The 26,488-nt window shown below is 37.8% G+C and overlaps 1 protein-coding gene across 1 annotated transcript in view; it reads right to left on the bottom strand.

Annotated features, from left to right (window-relative positions):
- The window catches only part of DENND1B (DENN domain containing 1B), a gene marked incomplete at its 5' end in the record, with an annotated part of 94,391 nt that extends 81,968 nt beyond the window's left edge, over positions 1 to 12,423 (bottom strand). The window contains 2 exons of the mRNA XM_010164884.2: positions 3,979 to 4,098; positions 12,374 to 12,423. Coding sequence (XP_010163186.1) covers positions 3,979 to 4,098; positions 12,374 to 12,423 — 170 coding nt within the window. The remainder of the gene's footprint in view (positions 1 to 3,978; positions 4,099 to 12,373) is intronic.
- Between the last annotated feature and the right edge of the window lie 14,065 nt (positions 12,424 to 26,488).

The following is a 26,488-nucleotide window of genomic DNA, read 5'->3' as shown; positions in this document are numbered from 1 at the left end:
GGAATCTAACTTCTAGTAATCAAATAAAACTGAGGAAACTGCCTTTCCGTAGCTAAATGTCTAATGTCTAGGGGCTACTTTTCTGTCTGGAAAATTGACACAAAATGTGTAAAATTGAAACATTCTGCTTCGAAGGGATTTGCCTAAAGGAAGAGTGAGAAAGCTTCCAGCATGGTCTGAATTGAAGAACTACAAAGGCTTACCACATAAACCTGTCTTCCTTATTAGAGTACTTCATTTGGAAACATAGGTGACAATTTTACAGTCATAAAATTAACGAAATCTAAGACTGAGCATTTTAATGATGCATTTTGTGTTCCTCTGGATACATAAGGTCAACCTCAGAGTCCATCAACAGTTTCAAGATTTTTAACAAAACAAATTTCAGCCAAATTATTTGCACTTTGTGCTAAAACCATTCAGTTAATTCAAAAACAATTTCATGTAAACCCAGAAAGTATTATTCCTACTGCAAACAGCAGTGATATTTAGAAATACTACCATGAAGAATTAATTCTCCTTCTATTATTCAAAAGTGAACACTGAAGTTTCTACTACGCCACTTCAAATCTCAACTGGCAAAATCATTATTTAAATTAAAATATAAAAAGTAAAACTAGAAGAAAAGATCCAGTACAATATATGAGCACAACAAGTTATACGACAATATTCCCATTGAGATACCCCTCATTCTTACAGGGCTGCATTAGCTCAACAGTTTGTGGAGAGGGAGGAGGTGACACAGCAGGATTCACACTGAGACCTTCACAAAGTAGCTGTGCAGTTTAAAGAAAACAAAATAAAACAAAACTTGCAAAGGAATCACACAAAACTTCTGGAGAATAATCCAAGATTTATTTTCTCATTTTACTATGGTTTTGCACTTACTGGCACTTTGAATTTGGCAAATGCAGTCAAGGTCTGCATGATCATTTTAGACAATACTGTATCACAATTAAGTTCTTCAAACAAAAATGCCTGAGATAGCTACCTTGGGGGATTTTCATTTCACTGTATAAACAGAGAACTTGAAAAAACATTCTAATTTGGCACAAATTTCTGTTTACACAATTCATACACATGTAAATATAAAATGTAAAAAAAAAACCCCAAAATAACAAAAAAACAACATAAAAGTTTGAGAATAATTTTGTATGTACAAGTATATTATCTATTTCAAACTATCCAGTTTAAAGCAGGACCACGTGGCTGCGAATTCAGATTATTTCCTTTAATTAGTGTTTCAGATAAGAATGAATTATAGAGAGAAGTCCCATAAACTACGAGACTTTTAATCTTAGAAGCAGCTTTAGGTTGTTGATGTAAAACCTGAGGACAAGTAGTCTTTTTTTCAGTTTTCAGTTAAGAATCCCGCTCAGCAATTCAAATCCTATCTCTTTAACTGCCCTGGCATAGGTTAACACCACAAAAGACATTCACAAGAGAAAGTTGTGTCTTGTTTCCCACTTATCAGCCTACACAAATTTCCTTCTCATCACTTTGACTGGCTAGTTCCTGCTCTTCTTCTCAGAGATGCTTACTTAGATTTTAGTTATTATGACCACTTCAATTAGTTAATTTCTCTTGTATTTGACTACCTGTAGTTGTCTTTGTTAATGCTCCAGTCAGCAATCTTATTATATTCCTCTGTATGAGGCGATATAGATGTATATGCATATGTAAATGTGTACTTCAACATGGTATTTATTTATGTACACCTGCATTTGTGTGCTTATATAAAAGTCTATGACTATTGTGTACATATCTATGACAGGCAAGTAGTTCAGTTATTCATACACCAGAGTTATGTATGTGTATATACACACAATGAATATAAATTTATGCTATCTTGATGTATGGAAGAGAGGGACTGTGAACATGCATATACACTCTTTACATATAAAGACAGCATACACTTGTCAAGATTTCTTGATTTTGGTTAATTTAAGATAAACAAGCACGACAAGGGAAAGCCAGATAAAATGCCAACAGAAATCTCCTAGTGAGTCTTCTTCCACTTGGTCACTTCTAATGAATCTTGGATTCAGAGCAGAAAACAGACGGGATACTAAAATGCATCAGACAGAAATATTGATGCACTCTTTCTGTCTGAGCTAAGCACAACAAACACACAAACTGGAGAGAAATGGACTACCAAGCTAGAAGTATAATACTACGAAGCTAGTGCTGTTCTGCACTCAGCTATGCATTGTAAATTTGAAATTGTCACAATAAAAGCAATAAAGGCAATTGCTGATTACGGTTCAGTGAAAATTTATAGCTTGCCACTTTTCATTTTCCTAGTTATTTCTACCAAGTAACAGACCGTTGACTACTCTTTAGCTGATGTATGTCTGTGGGGAAATGCTAAAACAAATACCCAAGTTTACACCAGCTGAGAATTTGCGTCCTTTGCTTTCCAGCACTGTACTACTTTCCAGCACTACATACAGTATTTAAATGTGTGTACTTGAGTGTGTGTAAATGATTAAACATTTGTATTACAGTATTAGAAGCCAGACAGACAATGTTAGGCGTACAAGTAATACATTTTGTTTCTAGCTTGATGAGGGAAGAAAAGTTTAACTTGGAAAAAAGAGCTAAAAGCTTATACACACACTCTCTCTCTGAGCCTTAACAAGATAGATCAACAAAGGATAACACAGAGAAAAGGATTAAGTATTACACACTCCAAAATCCTAAGAATTAAATAGTTCTGAAGTATTATTTAAAAAGTATTTTTAGGATCACAGAAGTCAATTAATTTCCAGAATAAAACATCTTCCTTTTGCTATTTTCATTATATGGTAGTAATTACATTTTTTACAATATTTATAGGAAACACTAATTTTTAAATTACTTGCCCAAAAACTGCAGTGTACTGGCTCTCAACATTAGTTTGAGAGCTCATAAAGGTCTTGATGTGTTATTTCCAACAATTTTAAGTACTACTCTACAAGTTTCTATATTGTCTGTTCTTTTCTTCCCCCCTCTGCGTGTTATTTCACTGATACTCGAAAGTGATGTTGGATTTGTCTCCCTAACTTATGTGCTCTATCCTAATAACACCTTCCATGACTGCCTGACTTCCATGTTGTCCAAACACCCAATGTGCTGCTTTTCTCCACAAGCTTCCTAGCTTACTCTCCAAAACTCTCCAAGTTGCCCCTCCGCTACCAATGGGTGTGGCTCTCTGGCAGCCCATGGTTCCTCTTTCACCTTGTGTTTGGGGATTCTCACTTTGAAGGCAATTATACTTCAAACTTCTTCTCATGTGCTGTTGAACTGATGTTCCCATTTCCTCTATGGACATTACAGGCTGCTAGGGTCTTAATTGAAGTGGCAAATTTGCCTTTTAACTAAAGCACTCTGCCCTTTAATTAATTTAATTAAAAAGGTTTTATGACAGCTAAACAGTTAGTTTTTTTCACTACCAAAACAATTATCTTACAGGAAAAGAAAGAAAAAGCAGAGGGATAAAACAAAGTATTACACTGGGGTCAATTTTTCCCTCACCAATATCTCTTCTGCAACAATGCTGCATGCTCATTCTTGAGGATTATCTGGCTCTTTCATTTGTTATGTTAGATATAGTCTGGACAAAGAACATGGAAGACACCCCCAAAAATCATATTTCCAAGAAGACAAATACAGAATAGCACACTTTATTGCTAAATTGACTGGATACTCAGCAAAGATCTCGTTAGAAAGTAAAAATATCCACATAATATTCAAAGCCTCTAAAGCTGCAATGTATTGTTCTCTGCTTTTAAGCCGAGATTTCATGTTATTTAAATAGAATAAGTCAGCTTCACACAAGCATACCATCACACAGGGCTCGGGACCACTTTTCATGTGAAATCAATGGTAACACTTGTAGAGAAATGACACCCTGACAGAAGTATAACACATTATCGGGGGATGTGCAAATGATAATTTTACCCACTCCTTGACTCAATTTTTCTTAGACCAACTTACCTTAGAATACAGAGGCAGACCTTGCCTCCTGACGTCAAACGGCAAAATCCAAACCTTTGCTTACTTTCAATGTCAGTGAGCACGAAGGTAAAATGCTGTCCTACTTGATTTTGGGTCACCCTGAAAAATTAGATACAGAGCATAAAACCACTGAATCACATAAAACACGAGCATTTAAGTCATTGGTCTCAAGCACTTTCATGCTCAAGCCTCACTATCCTTTCTTTCCCTTCCCACCCTCCAAGCTGCCTCCTGCACCCCGCTCCCTCCCCTCTGCACAGAGGAGCCCAGGTCCTTCGTCAGCCGTGTCCCCAGCTGCTGCCCTGGCCCCACGCTCCAGCTGACGTGCTCCAAGGGATCTGGCCTCCCATCTGCCTGGATGGGGCATTCCATAAGGTCTTTTCCTAAGTAAGGCCTAAGCAGAGCCCGTACAAGCCCACCACAGCTTGTTGGCTTTGAGCACACCTCAACAGTGGAAAACAGTGACCAAAACAAAGGTTTAAAAATCTACAAATAATTTATTTAATGTTATCTAGTACAGGCCTGGCTTAAGACAGCCATTAGAAAACCAGCTTGCTTCCTCCCCCGCTTCAGAATACCTTCATTGGTTAGACCTGTAGCCTCACAGTCTTCCCACACACCCACACATGTCCTCCTTTTTTTGCACTACATATTGCCCAACAAACAACTTTTTGCTAAGTTCAATTTCCAATGAGAACTTGTTTGGTTCTGGAAATGCAAAAGCCAGAAAATAATCAAGAACAAACAGCATGAGAGCTAAAATAATAAGTAATAATATCTTCAAGACTGTATCAAAACATGTAGGTACTGGAGATAGGATACGCTTACACAAGATTTCCTTGCCTGATGTTCCAGCTCCTCTTATCCCCAAACTCTGCTCAGCAGTACAAGCTAACGTTTCATTCTCAGTTTCCACCTTCCCTCCAGTGTCACCTCTGACTCCTTGTACTTATCTCCAGGTCCCAGTTCCAACCTCCACTCCTGACCTCCCTTAACAGAATGAACCTTTTCACAATTTCTTTTTAAGAAGAACTGGCATCTACACTGCCGTGACGTGTCTCTTATCTCCTTTACGCTCCCAAGCCAGGCGCCTTTCTCTCCTGTGCAATTTGTCAGCTTCAGACATCTCGGGATCACTGGGAGCACGGGACAGACCCTCTTTTCAATGTGGCCCAAACTTCAGTAAGCTTCACAGAAATTGCAAAATATATTCAATGCAAGCATTTTAGAATACCAATAAACTGTATTTTAAGTTCACTCACAGAAATACATATTGCATTTTTCCAAAATCTCCCAGAGAATCTGCTTTAGGTAGACTTGTCATTTTCAGCCAGGAGAGGTAATGTGTGGCATAGAATGAATCATAGAATGATGAGTTGGAAGTGACCTTTAAAGATTTAATTAAAACCAAATGAAAACAAAGTTATGATGGGGAGTGCATGGAGGTCTGAAAATGTAAAATGTAGCAGCTCTGCCTGTTATTTTCTTGTCCCCTCCTTTTCCCATTCTTACATGATCTTCCACATCAGAATACCTAAGCGCCTGCTAGTAAGTACTATGATTAACAGGTCATGTGTGGTTCATTCTGAGATACTCAGCTAAAAATGAATTCTTGCAGAAGCTGAGAACCATCACGGATCTCACAATCTTCCAATCCAAGAGCATGAATTGTTTTTTTTGTTTTGGTGGAGACTTAAATACAAAATACAAAACTTTTCCCCTAGGATATAAGAAAGAAGAAGATGATGAAAGGGTGATAGAAGTTACATGGCACACATGCCCATTACACTGCTTAACAGGGGCATGACAAAAGCTTAAAGACTAGTTAAGTGATACCACTACCCAGACTGCAAAGTCTCCCACTCATTTTGATTTGGTCTAGTCCCTCGTGAACAACCAGTGACCAGGTTGAAACAAAAGTCTGTGCTGAGCATGTATGACATTCCAAGATACCTTTAGTCCAATATGACCACTGGAAAATTATGATAATGAATGGACTTTTTTTAGTTAGATAATTAAATCAATAATACACGCATTTTCCTCATTTGTCTTCAATAGGATGGAACAACATAGCGTTTTCTTTAAACACAGTAAACGTCCAATGGCTTTCACTCAGTCCTTCACCTTTCAGGTTCCGCATAGCTAGCGTGCTGTCTGCATGTTATTCCTGACACAATAGAGAGCCATCAATAACAATGTGTTATTACTCCCCTGCCAACGATGCAATTTTCTATCGCACATCTTTGCATTTTCCTCTTTATTCCTGAGAGCAGATGGCCACTGAAGCCTGCAGTGTGGTTTCAGTATCCCCGTGCACACTGTGGCCAGGGGCTTACACAGTAATTAAGCAGGAGCTGGTCAGTCGGTAGCATCAGTAATGCACCGCACACAGTGACCCCGGCTGCCTCCTGCTCCCATCCCCTCTCTGCTCTGCTGCGTCCCACCATTAGGCTTGGAGCTTTCTGCAGCCATGACTGGCTTTTTCTTACACTGCAAAACACCTGTCATGGTTAGGCTGGGGTCTCTGTGCACCATCTTAACCCAAAAAGATCATTAATAATTCACAAAAAGCAATTGTTAGTCGATGCCCATCTATGCAGGTGTTGCTTTTAATCTACTGTGTACATGTATGTCAGGCAAATGAGTACTCCATTACTGCTTGGAAACAATTCCTTAGCCCAGAAAACTCCCATCAGTAAAGATCTCTTGCTTTCAGTTATTTGCCTCCTCCCTTCCCAAAACTTGAAGATGAGATGGGAAAATAACTGGTATTACAAATAAAGAATATGAAAAAGAGTCACTAAACAAGACCACTTTAAAAATGAGATTTAAATTCTGATATTCTCTATTAAAAACAGCCCAGCCAAATTATGACAGTTCAGTAGGAGGCAATTCCAATGCTATCTCACCACCTCCAACTCAACGTCTTCCCTTTGCTTCTTTAAGAGAGATAAGTCCATGTTTCGACAGTCAGTGTAAAAGTGGCCCAGCTGGAAAACTGCTTCCCACAGAGTTTAGAAGGAGATGTAAGCAGCATGTTACAGATTTTCAAACTGAGAAAAACTCCAAGGCTAAAACTGAATCTCCACAAAGACCCCAAGTTTGCATTCCATTTGCTTCAAAGGAACAGCTAACAGAAGCCCATGACCATCCATCATAACCATATTTTCTGATTAGAGTTTAAAATACTGAATTAATTCTAAGTTTCTGATTCGCAAGCTCCACTTAAGAGCTGAGGGCAGCAAGGATGCCTGTTTTTTTCCTCCTCTTCAGCAGCATTAAAACTGACTATATGTAAGCCTTATAGAAACAAACAAATGATGACTAGGGAGTTCTGTATATCAAAGATAACCACAATGTATAATAAACCAGAGGCATAAAACATGCAAAAAGTGCTAGCACTGCAGTTTTAACATATATATTGCATGTACTATCATGTGGACAATTGTTTGCTATGTGACTTGGGGCTCATGCTTCTGTCTCACCGTGGCACATTCAGGTTGTTCAGAAGTCAAGTCCCACCTTCAGAGGCAGGCAGCAGCTCCTGGCACTGCTACTGAACCACAGCACTGATGCCTCTCAGGTCTTCCTTAGCAGGAAAATCAACACAGGCAAATGCTATTATTATGTACATCCTACACAAATGTTATCTAGACTTTCTATCAGAGCACAGCATTAACTGTCTGAGCTTCAAAAACTTTCTGCAAAACTCTGGTCTGGCCAGCTATTTGCAGAGAGCATGATCTGCTGACTTGCGCGGAGAGAGCAGGCACAAATCGTTCCCAGCCATCACTGACCTTTCCCTCACTCATTCCTCTGCCTTGCTTTTGACTTACAACTCCTGCCCTGCAAGCTTACATTTAATCTTAGTTTAGCAATAATAAATCACTAATAGCAAAGAATGTGTGTAAATACTTATTAACCCTGCAGGCTACAATGGGCTCTTTCAAGGTTATTACAGTACACAATAGGAATAAAAGTAGTTTTTGATACTTTCTAAGTACATATCTACACAAGGCAGGAAACGCTTTTTTGGTACCCATGGAGTAGGTAAAGAGTAATTTTAAAGATTTGTTTACACTACAGCTACTGTGCAGGCCTCATTTTAAAGTCACCTTTAGAGAGCTGATTAAGGCAGGATTTAAAACTCTTCTTCAAACGAAAACCAGCATGTCTAATCATTAATTTTTTCCCTTGTTCTCAATAAGAATTGTTCTTCTTCCAAATTGATCTGTTTAGGGAACAGGTGTTTGAAATTATTTTTTCTTCAAATTTTAGGAATTGTTAAAGGGTTTTGAATTTCAGAGAGAGTTTTCAGAGTTCACTTTTTCAGTGAGTTTCAAAAAAAAGAAAGAACTTATGCATGGGAATACAGATTTTGATGTCTAATTTTTAAAAGAAAAAAAGTTACTGGTAACATTAATTATAAGGTGTCACATACACGTATTTGACCAATGTAACTAAAGTACTGAGTTCTGACTAAAACTTTGGTGGCTGCTACCTAAACCTGGAAATTTCAAATGTATTTCACCTCCCAGTCCAATGCTGCAAAGCAAACCCCACCAGTCATTCACCCTAATTCTCCCCAGATCAGAGAATAGATTAGAAACCATTTCAAGCAGGAATTTGAAAAAGAGATGTTAGGGTAGTGGTACAAGTTGATGGAAAGACTAGGTAACCCTAGGTTGGGCCGTCTCCCTTCAACTAATTGCTATCCCCCAATCTGAGCTTCAGGGACTGTTTTCTCCAGTTCCAAGCCCGCTCACGGTCCATGACTCCACAGCTCAGGCAGTGTGCAGGGCTTCTCTGCTCCAACTGAGCTATCTGACTTGAGTTGTTTCCCAGAAACCCCAAACCCTTACACATCAGAAAGAAAAGGAACAGGAAGAAAGATAAGAAAGATATGCATAAGATATGAAAATGTACAAAGCTACCACCAAATAAGGAAATTCCCACAAACAAAAAACATACTTAGCTTATAATTTGGGTTATGTTTTTGAAACAACAGAAGCATTAAGAGACACCACAACTAGTTAGTAAAGAGTCTCGCTGTGTGTATTCCAGTCACAACACAAGCCTGCTCTGTCCAGGGGCCCTGGCCACTGTACCTGGCCCAGGGTCTGCCGGAGCACATCGCGGCTCCCTCCGTGTGCCCAGGATTCCTCTCAGACAGGTCCACTTCTGCACACACATGGAAACCAAATAACCCAGGTTTGAAATCAACAGTTATACTCTTCCACAGTGCACGGTTCATGCTGCAACCTGTCCTTACAAAGACTTCTCTCTGACACATACTTAATATATTATGTACACATATATAATACAATGGGATAAAGGATGGAAAGAATCTAACTGTATAAAACTACTGCTTCATTTTTGAGTTTGCAATTCATCTTGCAAACAGACTGGAATGACTGAAGTGTACAGGAAATGCTGCAGTTTATTTACCCTCATCTGTACAGCTTGAAATACATTCTCAATTATTTACTTTTCATTCTCAACTACTTACTTTTAAGACAAAAGTTTTTGTGTAAGGAATTCTGTGATTCTGTGTGATTCTGTATCTTATCATTGCCTATTACATTGCCTCTGTCTACAATCACTGTAGCATAGTGAATAAAACAAAACAAATACATGTTCTCATTTCATTCACTAATTATTACAGGTGAGGTAGTGTGATAGTATAACTCAGCTGGCAGCCAAACAAGACACAGCCACACACAGCTCCCCGCCCCCCGCCCAACCCCAGCCCCCTTCCCAGGACAAGTAGAGGAAAACAGATGACAATGACCTTACCACTGTGCTTTAAATTTTCCTATTTCCATAATTTGAAAAATGAGTTTTCTTTAGGTAGTTAACAGAAAAGACACTCCATTCCCTCCAACTCTGCTGTACAGTAAAAAGCAATCTATGGAACAGAGTCACATCACTTTATTCCAGGTACCATGATTAGCAACAGTGGAAGTTACCACTTTTGTGCTGGTAATTTCTAGCACTTACTAGGATCAGATATTGCTTGAAGTGGTTTATATGTATAGTACACATACTACAGGCTAAGAAACTATGCTCTCTAAAGTACAGTATGCTCAAATCAATGAAATACATATTTTGTGTTTCACTTCAATCAAAGCTTTCTGTACAGAAATTGTCATTGAAACTGCCTGTAAAATACTTCAAGATATTAGGTGTATGGTCTATCATGACCCTCTATACAAAAAGAAAAAAAAAATAATATTTTTTTAATTTATTTTTTTTACTTATATTCACCAGATAAGTGAAAAGCACATTTATGGCTAGACAAAAACTAAAATGCTTGTCACATCTTAAACCTCCACTAGAAAAAAGCCATATGACAAGGAGCTGTAGCAGTTTTTCTCAGTAGTTTTCTTTATCAGTCTCAACTTCAAAACAAAAAATAAAACTGAGAAAGCAGAAGATAACCAAACAGTTTTCTTTAAAAAATGTGGTAATATATGTCTACACTATAGAAAATGCCTGAACTAAGAAGTCACTGGTACATACACCACACGGCCAGCAAGTTGTTCACACAAATAGCTCGCCAGTCAACACCCGTCTGCTTTCTCGAATGAGCTTCCAGTATTTCTGTCCTGTTCCCCACAATAGCTCTGCCCCTCCTCCTTGTCCATGCTCTTTTATGCTCTCATGATGTCTCACTACCTTTCGTTCTCCCACAAATCCCCTAAAACTCAGCGTCAGGCTACACAAGAAGCTGCGAGTGCAGTGGCTGAGCAGTCAGCAGGTCAGACCGAGCACTTCAGTTTTGTTCCCCTCGTCAGTCTCAGCTTCCAAGAACTTCTCCTTCCTCTGTCTAACTGCCAATTTTTATGAAATTTGTAGAAATTTTGCACCTTTGAGAGCACTGCTTTACAGTCAAGTATGAGGTCAAGAGTCAAAAAGCATGTCTGGGAGTGTGGCATGGGAGGTATTAACAGACAAACAACAAACATCCCATAACTTTTTATTTTCTTTTTTTTTCCTTGTTTTTCCCCCCTTTGGATACTCGCTAAAATACACACCTAGCTACACTATGAATTCATATATTCCCACAGTTTGTTGATTACGCTTATCTACCTTATACAAGCAACTAAATGTCTTCCAAAGGGTTCAACAGAAATAGTTAACACAAGACAAATTATTTGAAAATAATTTTTTCCTCCTACCGACTATTTTCTTACCACTGGATGGCAGCAACAGAACCTCACCTTTTTCTGTTATCCTCAAATTTTATTTCCATTATTCATCTTCATTACCAATTTTAAACAGAATTCTGTACATATCTTAAGCACATTAAAGACTTTAATGCTTTAAAGCCAACACTGACAATGGTATTAGTTAAGTCATTAAAACAGCTTACGGGACAGTGAGCTTAACCAGTTCAAAACCCAAACAACTTGATTAAATTCAACCATAAAAGACTAAATGAACCTAGTTTACATCGGGGAAGTTGTGTTTATGAAGATCTTCATTTTGCCGGTGTGTTTCTCTGCAAAGCCTCTCTTCTTTCCTCTATACACACACCATCTATTACTCGACAGGTAGTCACTTCTTGCGTCCGATAGATGCTTCTCATCTTGAGTTTCCATCTACAACTGATGCCAGTGCTGTCCTGAAACCTGCTTAGCCTGCACACTACTTGGGTGTATTTTTTATTAATTATGCAAATCAAGCTTCTAATTCAATCTTTACTGATTTGGACAATATGCGTTTTCCAAACGGAGTGAGTGAGTACAATTGATTAAATTAATTACCATTAATCATTTTGACAACCCTAAATATTTTAATTAATAAAAATGTTTTATATGAAAAATTTAAATACCTGGTGGAACTACATGGAAGCCACACTACAACCAATACCAGAAAGGTAAGAGGTAATTAATTATAAATAACGGTCCTGATTCTTCTCTGAGAAAAATCAACAGCATATTCAGTTACTTCCATGCAATTAAAGTCTTAATTTCTTTGAACTTTGAAACATGTTTTCAGTACTGCTCGGTGAGCTTTTATATCCTGGTGTAGCATAACATTTTTTATCATGCTTGCTGTCTGAAGGAAACTATGTTATATTCTTATATTAACACAGATGGTGTTTACAATTAAAATGGACAAAACCGGGAGCCGGAACATAGCTCCATCTTGAAAGAGATATCCCTAAAATTCTGTAAAGGTTGCATTTTGCTGTGATAATTCCCTGTGAGTGATTTCATACTTATTTGAACACAAAGGATGTGTTCTCATCTGCAGGTGCAAATTTAGGGAGTACAATACGTTTTCCTTTTCTTTAAATCTTTCCTTGCAATTATGCAAAAGATTTTCTATTAAATGCTTGCAAATAAATGATAACTGTAACACATACCTTTCAATGTCAAAAGGAAAGCAGAACTTTGGAATGCTGTTCAGCACTTCCTGTAAAAACAAGTAAGAGAAATAAAGTTAGGATTTTGAAAAGGCTTTTATCTGTATTTGCTAGCAATTGCCCTACAGCTTGGTTTTAAAAAATATCAAAAATACTCATAATAAATAATAAATTCAAGGAATATATGATTGCAAAAAATACAGCACACGTTCTTGGACTGAAATAATTGATTATTAAAAAGGAATTAAGTTTGTGCTTTGGCAGATTGCAAAGACAATGCCATAGAAGCCCCAGGAGGGAAAGGCCTGGCCTGAAGGGTATTAACACCCTTCACATCCCCGCTGGGATTCCCTTCAACAAGGCCATATGGATTTTACAAGAAGCACCACACCATATGGGTAAGCCACGTCTGCTGCTACTTGTACCACAGACTAGCCACAGGGACTTCTGACAGATTCTGGCTCAAAACTACAAATGTTGTTTCAATTAAAATGCAGGCAGAGAAAAGGGAATGAAGTTGGCAGCAGAATGAATTACAGAGAGGTATAACAACTCTATACATGTTCCATAGTCAAATGCTGAAAATGATGGAAATCGTCTGCTGGTCCAAAGGAGAAATTTATATGATTAACCCTTTGGGTTTCCAAAGCAAGCCTCACTATTAATAAAGGGAAGGGGGGGCGGAAATCCACTGGACCTGCATTTATACCATACTATGAAAGGATAATGTCACTTTCTGAAGAATTTTATTTAAGAAGCTGTTTAGTGGCAAATAAAATGTGTTAATTAAAATATTAAAATGCTCTCAAACTCATCAGTATTTTTCTTTAAAAAAAATTTTGTAAAAGTGAATTACCAGATCAGTTAGCAGCAAATATTAAAAAATTACCTTACATGATCCCAGAAAAAAAAACAAGTTTTATTTCCTTGCTCCCAACTGGGAAAACAACCCTCTGTGAAATGCTTCAGCTAAGAGACAGTCAACATCAATGCAGTTGGTCAGCAACGCTACAGAATCCCCTTTCTGTAGCAGACCAACAGAGACAGATACAGTTCTGGTTACACGAGTTATCCCACAAGGTGTCTGTTTTCAGAAAAATGCATATTGATTGCAAATTTCCAGGGCTGCACATGGGGGTTTAAGAACTTGATCTAAGATGTGAGCAGTCTCCAGCCTGAACTTGCTGTTTACTGCATGTTGAACAGTCAACTCCCATTAGGGGAAATTATGTATTTAAATTCCTACACACCACAATGACTATTTACTTCAAACATTTGCTTGGCTCAGTGGATACTGTAAAACATGAAGAAGCCATGCAAGTTAATCAGCAAGGGACAAATAGTTCAGGAAAAGGATGCCTCTGAATACAACATGCATGTGTCAACTGCAACACTTTAAAGGTCTATGATGTTCCCCAGTAAATCATCATACAGTACCAAACGGAAAAGTCAGTTTTTCTAGGATTTCTAAGTCATACAAGAGAGTTCAAAAAAATCTTTGGAACTTTTACTTTGTCAGCGCAGATACAGGAGGATATGAAAGCCACATATTGTGTTTTGAGAAAGGTTATTAACTTAATTACAAACAACAGCAGTACATATAATATTCTCCAAAAGAAACTGCTCGAGCACCACCCTGACTGCTGTGAGTGGCCCCTGTGAAAGCATGAGAAGCAAAATAAAAACAAAGCAGTTAAACTTCTAAATTTCTGTAATCAGGAAACAAGCATAAATGATGTTGGTAGTAGTAATAATAAACTCTAATAAAAGAAAGCAAGCAGACCAGGCTAATCAAAACTTTTAACTCAGAAATTTCCTAAATATTCCAAATACTCTCTTACTTCATGCTCATAAAGCTTGTGTTTCCTGTTCCAAAGAAATAGCATTTTATACTCTATTTAAATTCTTTTTCCCAGTCTGCACTTATTCTCACACTATAGGAAGTCATTTTCTCCTTACTACTGAGGATTTTAATTGCTGCCTGGTGAGCTTAGCACTGACTCAGAATTGGGTATGGAAATGTATTCATTTACGCTCCCCATTGTATTCTCTCAGAATAAATTATCACACAAGAAAAAGAAAACAAAAACAGAAAAACCAAAGGCATTAGCTCAATATTTTGACTAAACAACCTGGAAATTACGGGTATGTTTTGCAGGGTTTTCCAGGCTGAGCTGCAGGACAGCATTTCCTCAGCTCTGCTCCGTCCCCCCCAGCCAGCACACGTGCACACAACTTCTGCCGAGCAGCCCCAGCTCGCTTCCCAACTGGCAGGAGCATCCCTCAGGGGACAAGTCTTTAAACCTCCGCACTCTTTAAAATTCAACCAGCCAGCAGGTCTATAGACTGGTGTATAAACAGGATAGACAAAAAAAAAAAAAATCCTCTCTCAGCTTATGTCAGTGACAAAGCAGCTCAGCAGTTGACTGCTGCTCCCCTGACAGCGTAAGCCAGGTTTACACAGATCAATAGATGGAAGTCCTACCTAGCTTCCAGGGCTCAGTTTTCTCCCTTAATTACAGGTGCTACTCAGATTTTTAAAATGGAAGAAAACAAGATGCCCCCAGACAAATTTAAAATGCAAATGACAATATACACCCATTCACATACACCATCACTATTCGTGTACAATTACAGTTGATACTTTCAGTAACCTCTCTATTGAATAAAATTTGAGCTCTGCCTCCTAACAGGTCATCATTTTCAAGGATCCATAACTCAGCCAGAACTTCCTCTTAAGTCAACATACACACCCTCAGAAAAAGAACAACGTATTTATTCCATTTTCATAGCTTCATAAAAGTGTGTGCTTATTTCTGAAGACAAAAGGTTGTACAAGAAAGCAAAATAGCCTTGATTCACGTGTCCCATGATGATTTCCTCCTCTGGTTCTCACAGTATTAGCACTTCCCAAAATGGTCACTGTGCCATAAAGGAAAGAAACTGTATACAGGGGAAAAAGGATAATGATGTTGTAAAAAAATGACAAGTATTATCTATTTGCTTTCAAACACCAAATAAACATCTACAGTTGCATACACAATTGAGTTTAATTGCTAAGTTAAAGGATAACTATCACTTTCCTTATAAGCTCCAAGAGAAAGAAGACAATCATAAAATTAATATCATGTGAACCACAGCATGATACTTCCCTTGCAAAAGCCTTAAACAAAAATGTAAATGTTATTTAAGAAAATATTTCCTTTATGTCTATAGCACAGCAGCAGAAACTTACACTCTCCCAGGCTCACGGTCCAGTGGTTTTATTAATTCACTTTCATCAACTGCACTACACAACTCCAGCCTGGCCTGGTCATGCTCACTGGCTCTACATTGAGATGGTATTACAGAAGCCTAAAAAGTATAGTGCTCCTGGGTTATTTTGATACCCATACAGCTAATTCTGTGTATCATTATTTTATAAAGCAACACAAAAGGTGGTAGAAAATGCTTCAAAACTCATACATGACAATTTTCTGGAGAAAAAGCTCCTGATAACTCACAATCTTGTCCTTAAGTGAAATTACTGGTTTGTCATTTTGGTTAGATACAAGACATACACCATATTCCTTACTAACTAGAAGAGACAGGATTTTTTTTTTTTTTTTTAATACTATACAGTCAATTGACACTATGAAGCATATGAAGCCTTCATGGCTGTTCAGTACACACCCTAGAGCACAGTGACCTGAGAGGATACTCATTTCTTTTTCCACTTGAACAAAACACAATCTCACTACAGCTGGGAGAAGGTACAAGAGCTGCTTCTAGAGGAAAATTGCACCAGATTTGATATATATTACAGAATCAGCTTATTAATGTATCTCTACACAGGTACGAGTGGGTTTTTTCACTATAACTTAGGCATTTCAACTGGTTACCTTTTTCCATGTAGATGAGACCTGATGACTTGACGAACTGACAGAAATTAAGTTGATCACTTAATATGATATTACTGAAATAATTAAGTATTGAAGCTTAACCCAATTAATTTCTGAGGTTAGAGGGATGTGGGAACTACTCACTCCAGTATTTTTTTTTCTTATTATAACATATTCTGCCGTTTGCATTTAAGTGGAGAGTGGAAAGAAATTTTCAAAGTGCAACCCTGTGAAAGGACTGAAAATCTTTCCTGATTGGAACATTTTAAGGTATCCAGAATGCTGAACCACTTCATAAATAGCAATTTAACATCTATTTCTGCTTTTTGCTGCAGCATAAGACTTGTTCCTCAAGCAAGTAGGTGGGTTCTCCCCCAGGTTCATTCTACATATGGAAAGAATATCTCTGGAGAAGAAAGGGAACAGCCTTACACTGAGACACAGTCACACCATGTCCATTCCAGAGACATGTCAGGATACCCAGGGAAGAAATGGTCTGAGGAAAACAGATAGTAACCAAGATGATTTTAATTATTTAATTACATAATCCAGACCAGGTTACCAAAATCATTCATATAAACTAGCATGCAAATAACTACCTATCTATCCTCATCTCTTAATTCTGTTTTGAGGTAGAAATCAGTCAAAGAAATATCAATTACTGGAGCACAAATAAGTGGTCATTCACTTAGTTACAAAACTCTTTTGCACTTTTTCCCCCCGTTGTCCTGATTTCTTATTTTTCTAGCTTTTGTCTTTCTCTCATTTCTCTACCTTATTTTTGTGAAGTCCTTTTCACTGAAAGGGGAAATTGTCTTTTTTGTCAGTCTTTTATCTTTGTCATATCTACTTTATTAAACAGTCTTTTTTTTCCCCTTGTTGACAAAAGCTACTTGCCGTTCTATTTTAGTATTTTATCTAGTTGTCCTTCAAAAGTCTTATTTTCTTCCTGCTAGAACTTCCTTCCCCTACTAACCTCTCTTTAAAAGCCTTCTCTTGAAACATCTGACTGCAGGTCTCTCATTTGGTTCTTCTTTTCTACTCAAACCTCCATCTCCAACTCCAGTGTCCACTCTTCCTCACTCTTAACCCAGCTTGAGAGGGGACTCTAACTCACCATTCCTTACCATAGCTTTCAGTCACTCCATGCCAGTCCAAACATACAAACAAGAGACCTACTTGAGATTTAAGATTGTCATGACAGGTATTTCTAACTCAAATCACTGACTTCAGTGGGAATATTTAAATGCTTCAAGTTAAGCACAGATTTAGGTTCATTCTTAAACCAAAGTCAGGCTGTTTAGCATCTTGCAGCACTGAACCCTTCATCATTATGGCTCAACGAAGGTGAATTTCTAATACTGACACATAAAACAGCTGATGAAAAGGCAAGCTCTGTCCTTGCCACTGATTTTCTTTTCCTTCTTCTGAAGTCATGCACAACCACAGCGGGGACCCATGTGAAACCAGCAGCAGTAGTTACGTTTCAAAGACTTAGCTCTTACCTCTGCTAAAAATCTCATCAGAAAATTGTAGCTACAATAAAGAAAGGTCCAAATGGTTTGAATAACAAAAAATGTTAATCTTAGATTACATTAATGGAAATCCAAAGGTCTAAAGTATGTAAGTCATTATCAGACCTCCATAGCTATTTTTAACCTCTATGTGTCTCTCTCCAAAGTGCACCCACCATTCAGTGATTATCTACTAGTTCAAAACAGGGTCAAAAAAAAAAAAAAAAAAAGTAATCTCCTTTCTGAACACTTAAAGCAAAGAAGAATACAGAAATGCAAATGGTTTAAGGTGGAGATGCAAAGCTCTTAAGAAATAAACACATGAAAATAAATGTACCTTAAGGTTACAGAACTTCACTGTTGCAGGAATGAACCACTAAATCACATGGTTTTTATTACTTTTCTTAAAAAAAACACCTTTTTTAAAACTCAGAAATCTCCCATTTTAAATATTTTAGCAATCATTTCCATATTTTTTAAATAAAGCGTACATATAATTTAGAATTTCCAGGCATTCAAGACTACTTGTGAAGAAGAGACTGGAAAGCAGAAGTGAACAACTACACCATTCTAACAAGCTCTCTGCAACATAAACAACATATTCTCCAACCTTTATGAATTATTTGAAGCAAAAAAGTTTTCCAGACTTAGCAATGAGTCCCACTTTGTACACTGGAAAGAAACAGTCAGTAGTTAACTTTCTGCATTTTTGCCTTCAGATATTTGAAATTTTCCTCTAAGTTTAAAGGCAAATTATGAAGAATTTTCAAAAACTGTTTCAGATAAATATTCATATTTAATAGAAATTACTAATTGGCTTGCTAGTCATATTTATGGGGTAGTCCCAAGAAAGTCATGTGCACACAGCACCACTTCGTTTGCAGCCTAACAACCCAGGATGAATGCAGCCATGATGGAAAATGGGGGTAACATAACTGCATGACACAGGAGTTTCAGTGCTGCGTGGGTGGCAAACACAGAGCTGGAGATGTGCCCTCTAAGCTCTACCTGTTGCAATACTTACATTCCCAGAAGACAAAAAAGACAATTTGTGCAATCGCAGCTCCCTCAAAACAGACCTGCTCTTTTCATCTCACAATTTCAGAGTAAGTTGTGGGCAGTGCTGTGTTTTCTGACACCTAATTCTATACCAATACATCTGACACATAGGAGTTCACACACCCTGACAAACATATAAAGGCAAAGGTGATTCTGGTCCCTGTAGCAGAAGTTGTCACTAATAGATTCAAGAAAGATTAAAACTCCACTCAGCTGAGTTACACATACATTCCTACAATTGCAGATTGTTTTGACCCACAGAATACAAATTTGACTCCACTGTTGAAAACAATTTTTGATCCTAATTTAGTTGGCTTGCACATAAACTACAACTGGAGAGGCTCTACAACCCATGACTGACACCCAGAAGAATCAGGTTGCTTTTAATGCTTAAACACCAAGCATTTTGGAAGACGACTTGCTCTCTATAAAGTGTCATGTTTTCATCTTTCTAAAGCTTATTCAGAGAAATATTTGTTGTCTAAAATGAATGAGTAGCTGAATACCTCCAAATGAGGAGGAGGTCACTTCCAGAATTCCAGAGTTAATTTCTCTTGTTCCTGTTCCCTATCTCTTCTCCACTTGGCCACCTCTCAGTTACGTGCCTTAGGGGAGGATGGAAGGAGGAGAAGGTTTGTTCACCTACCTGCTCCTGCCAGGCAGGCAGCTGAAAATTTTTGGTAGCTTAGTCTAGCTGCTGTGGTCTATAGAACAGTTAAGAGCACAGTTAAATCACGAAGAGAGATGAGGCAGCAGGACAGAGATACTCTATACAAGGTAACAAGAAGATCTTGAGATGTCAGAGAAGCAAAATCATATAAACAAGTAGCTATCATAGAGGTGGTAGTGGAGACCTCAAGGTCAGCTGTATCCACTACTGAACTTATAGATGATCATTGAAACATCACTTAGAACTAACAGTATGTTAAATACAGACAAAAAAAATACTTCAAAAAAAAAAAAGTGCCGTACACTTCACCTGGAGGCACACTACAGGGACGTTCTTACCCTGTACAACAGGTTAAGGCTGGCATCCCAGGCAGAACACACAAGATTTTATGGCTTTTAGAGCATCTTTCTAAGGTTTCTTACAAGGAGAAAAGAACAAATGCAATAATTAGCCCTGAGTACTTTAAAAACCATTGTTAATCTCACTATCCTGCAAGACTGAAGAGTAACACTTCCTAAACAACCACAGAATAAGTTTAAATATTCAGAGGTTTTTTACTAAGTTATAAAATGCTGGAGTCTCTAGTTGTCTAATTGTTCCTGAATGTCATCACATAAACACTTAAAAAGAAAGCATACTTCAGTCACAGTTGTGTCCAGCATACCATACAGGTACCCAAAGTTCACTTTAAAATAACAAGCTCAGTTACAAATAGCAGAATAGTTAAAACAATATGAAGTTTAGCACAGGTTAATTTACCTGTTGAAAAAAAAAAAACAAAAAACCTCTCAGCTATCCTGGAACTCATAACAAAACCAAAACCTGACAATGCTCTACTTCCCAAAGAAAGTTCCCATTAGAGTAAGTGCGATTGAAATGTTACCAACTACCCCTACTCCTGGCAAGTCAAACAAAAATAAGAGAAGTAATACATCCATACAGCTCTAGCAAGTGTAATATTTGTATCCCATCCACCAACAAAGTTTCCCCTTACTTCCCTGACTCATGTCACAGAGCTTGTTATTCCCTAGGCAATATCAGAGAGCTGGGAAAAACAGGAAGCCTGCTCTTCCGTCTCCACTCTTGAGATTACTATGTCAGCAATATTTAACTTTTAAGGTAGTAGAGTATTTATCTTTAAGAAATTTCATTACATTTTGTACAACAAAAAGACACCAGAGTATGACACACAATTTTCTATTGTCATGCAGTAGGGAAAAAGCGACTTTTTATTAACATACAGTTTCAGTGACAGCATCGCTAACATTATCTGGAAACTCAGAAATTGTCTAGAGGTAAAGTAGACATCACTTTCAAAATCCAAATACGTAAGTCTTTGAAGGCCAAGTTAAAATCCACCTGCCATCCTGCATAGCTAAGAGGGCATCAATATTTGTTTCACTCAAGACATCTTAAGATTTCCCACTGCTTACAACACTGGTTAAGATGCATCTATGGCAGCGACACTGAGAGCCTCCTGCACATCCTGTTCAGATGCAGTTTCTCCAGTGGTGAAAAAATAACTATCATAAAACAAAGCACATATTAAAATTTGTTCTTATTTATTAGTTTTACTTGTTAGTTTTTTCATTCCACCTTAGAATACTCTGATAGCCCAGGACAGAAATGACCCTATTTGCAGCATACTCAACTCCACCTATTCAACATCACATTTAAAGTGAAGTTTGCCATCTCAGAAATGTCCACAAAACAATATCAAGGAATATCACAAGTAGAGCTCCTATTTGGAAGATTATCTTCTCTATCATCAAGGAAATAAATTTTTCAAATGAAAATTAAATACAAAAGTATACTACAAATAATAGCTGCATTTCCATAAAAATAAAATACACTGAAAAAACTCATAAAATTTCAAGCATGACAAACGCTACATTTGATACATTTCAGATTCATTTCAACTCCAAGCATATTTTGTTACAAATATATTACAAATATTTTTTTCTCCATAAATTCTAGCATTTCACCTTAGACATCAAACTATGCATAGTATTAATAATAAAAGAAAAAAATTAAAAGCAACTGCAATTTTGATGGAAGAAGACTCACAACATGCAGCAACAAGGAAAGCAGAATGAAAGGTCAGAGGCAGGAAAAGAAGACTGGTTTTGAGGCAGCAGGGAGAAACCAGACAAATGGATTTACTTTAAAAATTAGATAATGGTTTCCATCCACACATGGCACCATATCGTCTTTTCAAGACAGGTGATCAGAAGTTGCCAGACTATTGGACGTACAACCAGCAAACGTGTTTGACAACTACTGAAGTTTTCAAGTCTCCTCTTAGTGTCATCAGTAAAAAGTCTGTATTTTTCCATAAAACGTGTTTTTTGCAGGTTGACAGGTAAAAAAAAAAAAAAACAAAAACCAAAAAACTCCACCTTGTTGGACATACCACTTTACACTTTCTGACTCCCACAGTTTTCTAACCGTTACTCTTTCACCAGGGCATATTTCAGAAGCAGAAGCAAGCAAGCAAACATTATGATTATAACAGTCAAATTGGGAACAGCAGCCTGAGCGTGACATACAAACTGTTCCTTTTCCTGAACTAAATCCTAAGTAAAAATAAGAAGTACTGCATTAGTTACCTAAAAGTCCTGAAACAGGGAGTGTCTGTAAATAGTAGGATGTCATTCCTTGCCTAGAAAGCTTCTACTGAACCATTAGTCTGCCCTGTAAATACCCAGTACTGATACACCCAGGAAGGTCAGCACCAGATCTGTAGATTACTTATATGCAAGAATTGGCCTGCTGAGGCTGAGGAACGAAACTGTCTTATAACACTAGGTGATGCTCTTCCAAAGTCAGAACTTCACACTGAGTTTTTCATAAAATGACCATAGAGCATATGCCATGATGAAATCCTAATTTTGCTGGCAACTCAGAAACTTGAAAGTAGTTAATAAACGAAGTAACATATAAGTTAATGAACAACTTGGGTGTGACACCGAGAGAAAATATCTGTAGTGGAGAGAGACTCATGCAGATAAATAAGGTAAGACAGTCCAAAAGATAAACCCTTGATGGCTCATCCACCTCCAATCGTGCGGTCCCAGCGGGGAGCACGCCCACTTGCACAGTTATGTCAGTAGCAGGGGAAGTCAGGGAACCACATTACAACGCAAAGGGTAGTGAAACCAATTACATGTATGGGCTGAGTTTCTTGAGCTAAAAGAATCTATAGCCAAAAGAAAAGGAACTGAGAAAGGCAATCAGCTTCTAAGGAACCTGCTAGGATTACTGTTTCATAATTAAAATTATTTGTGATATTTTTATAAAGGAAACAGTTATTTCTTGTTTTACAGGCAGCATAGGTCAAACAGGTCAAATTCTGTGCCTTACCATAACATAGCTCCACAAGAATCACTTGTGCTAATAGTTTTTCAGTACTAAATTTAGGTATTATCAACATTGTTGAAAAATGGAAGAGAAAACAACTCCAAGACCAAAGGATGACAGGGAAGATAGCAAACAAGCATAATTCCAAAGCACTAACATATCCCTTGTGTTACCAGATGCAGACAGATGACTATCACAAAAAATAAAATGCAACAGACATACAATTAGATGTTTTGGGATTTTTTTCCTGAGGAGATACACAATGTACATTCACTTTTCCTATGACTGAGCCTGTCCAGACCTTCTGTCTCCCTGCCACACCATCATTGCTAAAGACTACTCTGCAACAACTTCAGGTAGGTGTTTCTGCACATGAGCATCCATCAGCCACTTCAGCACAAAGTCCATCAGCTTAGCTTAGACCTCTGATATAGCACAGACAACTTTGAGCAGGTAAAAGGAGAGGGAGGCAGCTTCCAGCAGCAAGCCAGGCAGTACAAGCAGCTACAGCCAAGAAGATATTCAGCTGCTTCACTTTGGTCCAGAAGAACTAAACTGCCCGTGCTCAGGGAAGACACTCACAAATCTAACCCCAGTATTCACTGCACTTACTGAAAATTAGTACAAATCCTATTCCTACAGCAGGATCTCTCTATAAATTGAAAGAGGTCCTCCCTCTTCCCAACTTTAGTCTAAAATTCAAGAACTAAGACACTGAGTCTGCACTGGTCCAGTATGTTTTTTCTGCTAGTGGCCATTAGTACCTATTGAAGGACAAAGGACAGCATGCACTGTAGCCTCGGACAGATTATTTCTCAGGTGTGGATCTCTTGTTACTGATTGTACTTTTATTAATGATTGCAGAGAGAAACTAACTCGCACAAAACCCAAAAACTCTATACCTCTGCTTAGGGAAGAAGCAAATAGAGTCTACCAGCCAAGTAGTTCACAATGTCTTGAAAACTTATACAGAAGTAATGAGTACCAGAAATAATTATATTCTGATGGATTAATGTATTTCCCTTCCTGATCACCTGCCTGGAGCTGCTACAGCTTCCCTTATTCCTCATCCAAGATCCCAAACCATGTAGTATGGACCACTCCAGCTGCAGCCCACTAACCACTCTTGCCTTGATCTTGCTGTTGGCAGTCCCCTGTCACCCCAGTCCCTGATCTCAATCCCATCAAGTCTCGTTCTTTGGCACCAGAGTGCCCTGGTTCATTGATTTCATCGTACTCAGATTATGACATTTGATCCCAGACCATTTCCTAGCACAAGTAACCTATAAAAGAAAGTAGTTTGTTTGGGTATTTTTTAACAAAATGCAAAGAAATTATTTTAAGTGACACCTCAAATACCTGTAGCAGTGACAGGGAACCAATGTGCCTCTCCCACTTCCTCAGAAAACTGTGATCAAGAAAGGCAAAGCAAGAGCCAAGAACTAAACAGAGGGTTCAGGAATATTACATCCAGTACTAAACATGAAAAGAGGTTGAGCTAGTTAGGATAATCCTCAAAGAGCAGCAGTAAGCATGATAAACAAGAGAAACACTGAAAGTAAAACATAGGCAACATTTCAAAGAGTAAAGTGGATGGAGGGTACTAAGTAAGTAGATGAGAAAGAATAAGGTACCACAGAATAAGGAATTAGGTGACATTAGACTGGAATATTCTGAGGGCAGTTGAGGTGAATCAACGACATCACACATGACAATTTGGCAGTCTTTCTGGAAGACGTTCCAAATGATTGTCATCACTGTTTCAGCCATCAGTTAATTTTTTCTTCTTTGGTTTGGCACACCACTGAAGGCTGTAGGAATAAGCCAAATCACTAACAGTTATTTTCGATATGCTGATACAGAATATCTGAGGGACAGTCAAATATTAATACTGTACTTTTTTTGAGCAAACAGAGAAAAGAACATTTGTACAAAATGTAGTCCCCCAATATCACAGCTGTATGATTAAAAAAAATGGCTAACATATGCATACAGTCTATTAAAATGCACATAATTTATTTGACTCAAAATGAAAACATATCTAACAAGTAATTCCATTCATCTGGCCCTTTTTCACCCAGCCTTAAGATATACAAATGCATGCCTTTTCACCAGAACACAGCAGCTGGGAATGAAAAGGAAAGCATTCAAATGATCATTTTCACATCATATTCCATCGTCTTTTCACCAGCTTCTCCCCAGTCTTTCTTTGAGTCCCATTCTGTTACAAGAGAGCTGCTTTTTAGATCAATTCATATTTCCATAATCCACACTGCTGTTTCTCCCTCTCCTCCCCAGGGTGGACTAACCCCTGCATCCAGAACTATGGCTTACAACTGCCATTAAGACCTATAACAATAACAAGATAACAAAAGAGCTGGTAGAGATGAGGCTAGCCAGTACCATATGCTGATGAAGTACAACATTTTTAACTTAAAGCTCTATAAAACAAAACTGCCACAATCCTGAAAAAGAGTGTACTTGAGGTTGCCACTTGTCCTCAAAATTTCAAGTTTTCATTACTGGGCTTTTATGATTTTAAAAATAAAAGTCTCAAAATAAATATTTATTCTGTCTCTGTTGAGATGAATTTAAAAAAAAATAAAAGAGAATGTGTCTTGGAATATTTATATCTCAAACGATGTAAGGGTCTTGGTGATCCCGGGTGTTCCCAGCAAGTCTAGGTGGGCAGTTATTTCACAGAATATTTATCAGGACCAGACAGATCTTTTCTGTTCACACAGTGCAGTTAGCAACTATAAATATACCTCTGAATGTTTTTCTGCCAGTTGTCTATCAGCTGTGATTTGCATAGACAGAAAGCATTGCTGTCTTACACACACAGTATTCTTCAACAAAAACAGTATGTATCAAAACACAAAGTGTCAGGAAAACACAGGAAACTATCTTAACCTGATAACGCTTATTTGTAATGCACGAACTTGCCATCATCTCAGCCGGGTTAATAATTTTCCACAAAGTTACACAGGGATTCAAGTTCCAAAATATACCTTAACTAAACAATAACGTGTAATGTTTAGACAAAAATACTTTTGAAAACTAGTAATCTCATTAGATTGATTCCTCCTTTCATACCAATGTACCCAAATACTAATCAGACTTATTAAATACGCAAGCAACAAAATCCCACAACCCTCTTTAAGGTTTACTGATAAAAACAAAAACACCAAAGCAAGCGCCTACCTAGTTAGCATAAACATTTGAAACATGTATTTAATGCCTCATCAGAATAAAAGAACAAAGCCATCAAATGCAGAAAGCCGGGGAGATGTATCCCCTAACAGCATGCCTGCAGCCTTGAAAAGAATGTAAACAGTCTCGTACCTCCTGGGCTCCTGCTGCTCTCTTAGGAGAGCACAGAGGAACACAGAATCGTCACCACTGGCTTCCACGCGTTATTTTGACCCAGACAACAGACTTGAGCTTGCTCCTTGAGTTTTTTGGGTTGGTTTGGGGTTTTGTGGGTTTTGGTTTTTGGAGTTTTTTTAAGAAAAATTCTGCTATTATTTAAATCTTTAAAAAAAAAGAATACAATCACTTTCATATTGACATCATTTATATAATTACTGCCACAATCCATGCAATTAAATATTCCATCCTGCAAGAAATT

This window comes from Antrostomus carolinensis, unplaced genomic scaffold (genome assembly GCF_000700745.2).
Source record: "Antrostomus carolinensis isolate BGI_N321 unplaced genomic scaffold, ASM70074v2 scaffold7243, whole genome shotgun sequence".
Lineage (NCBI taxonomy): Eukaryota > Metazoa > Chordata > Aves > Caprimulgiformes > Caprimulgidae > Antrostomus > Antrostomus carolinensis.
This window is presented reverse-complemented; position numbering and strand designations above follow the sequence as displayed.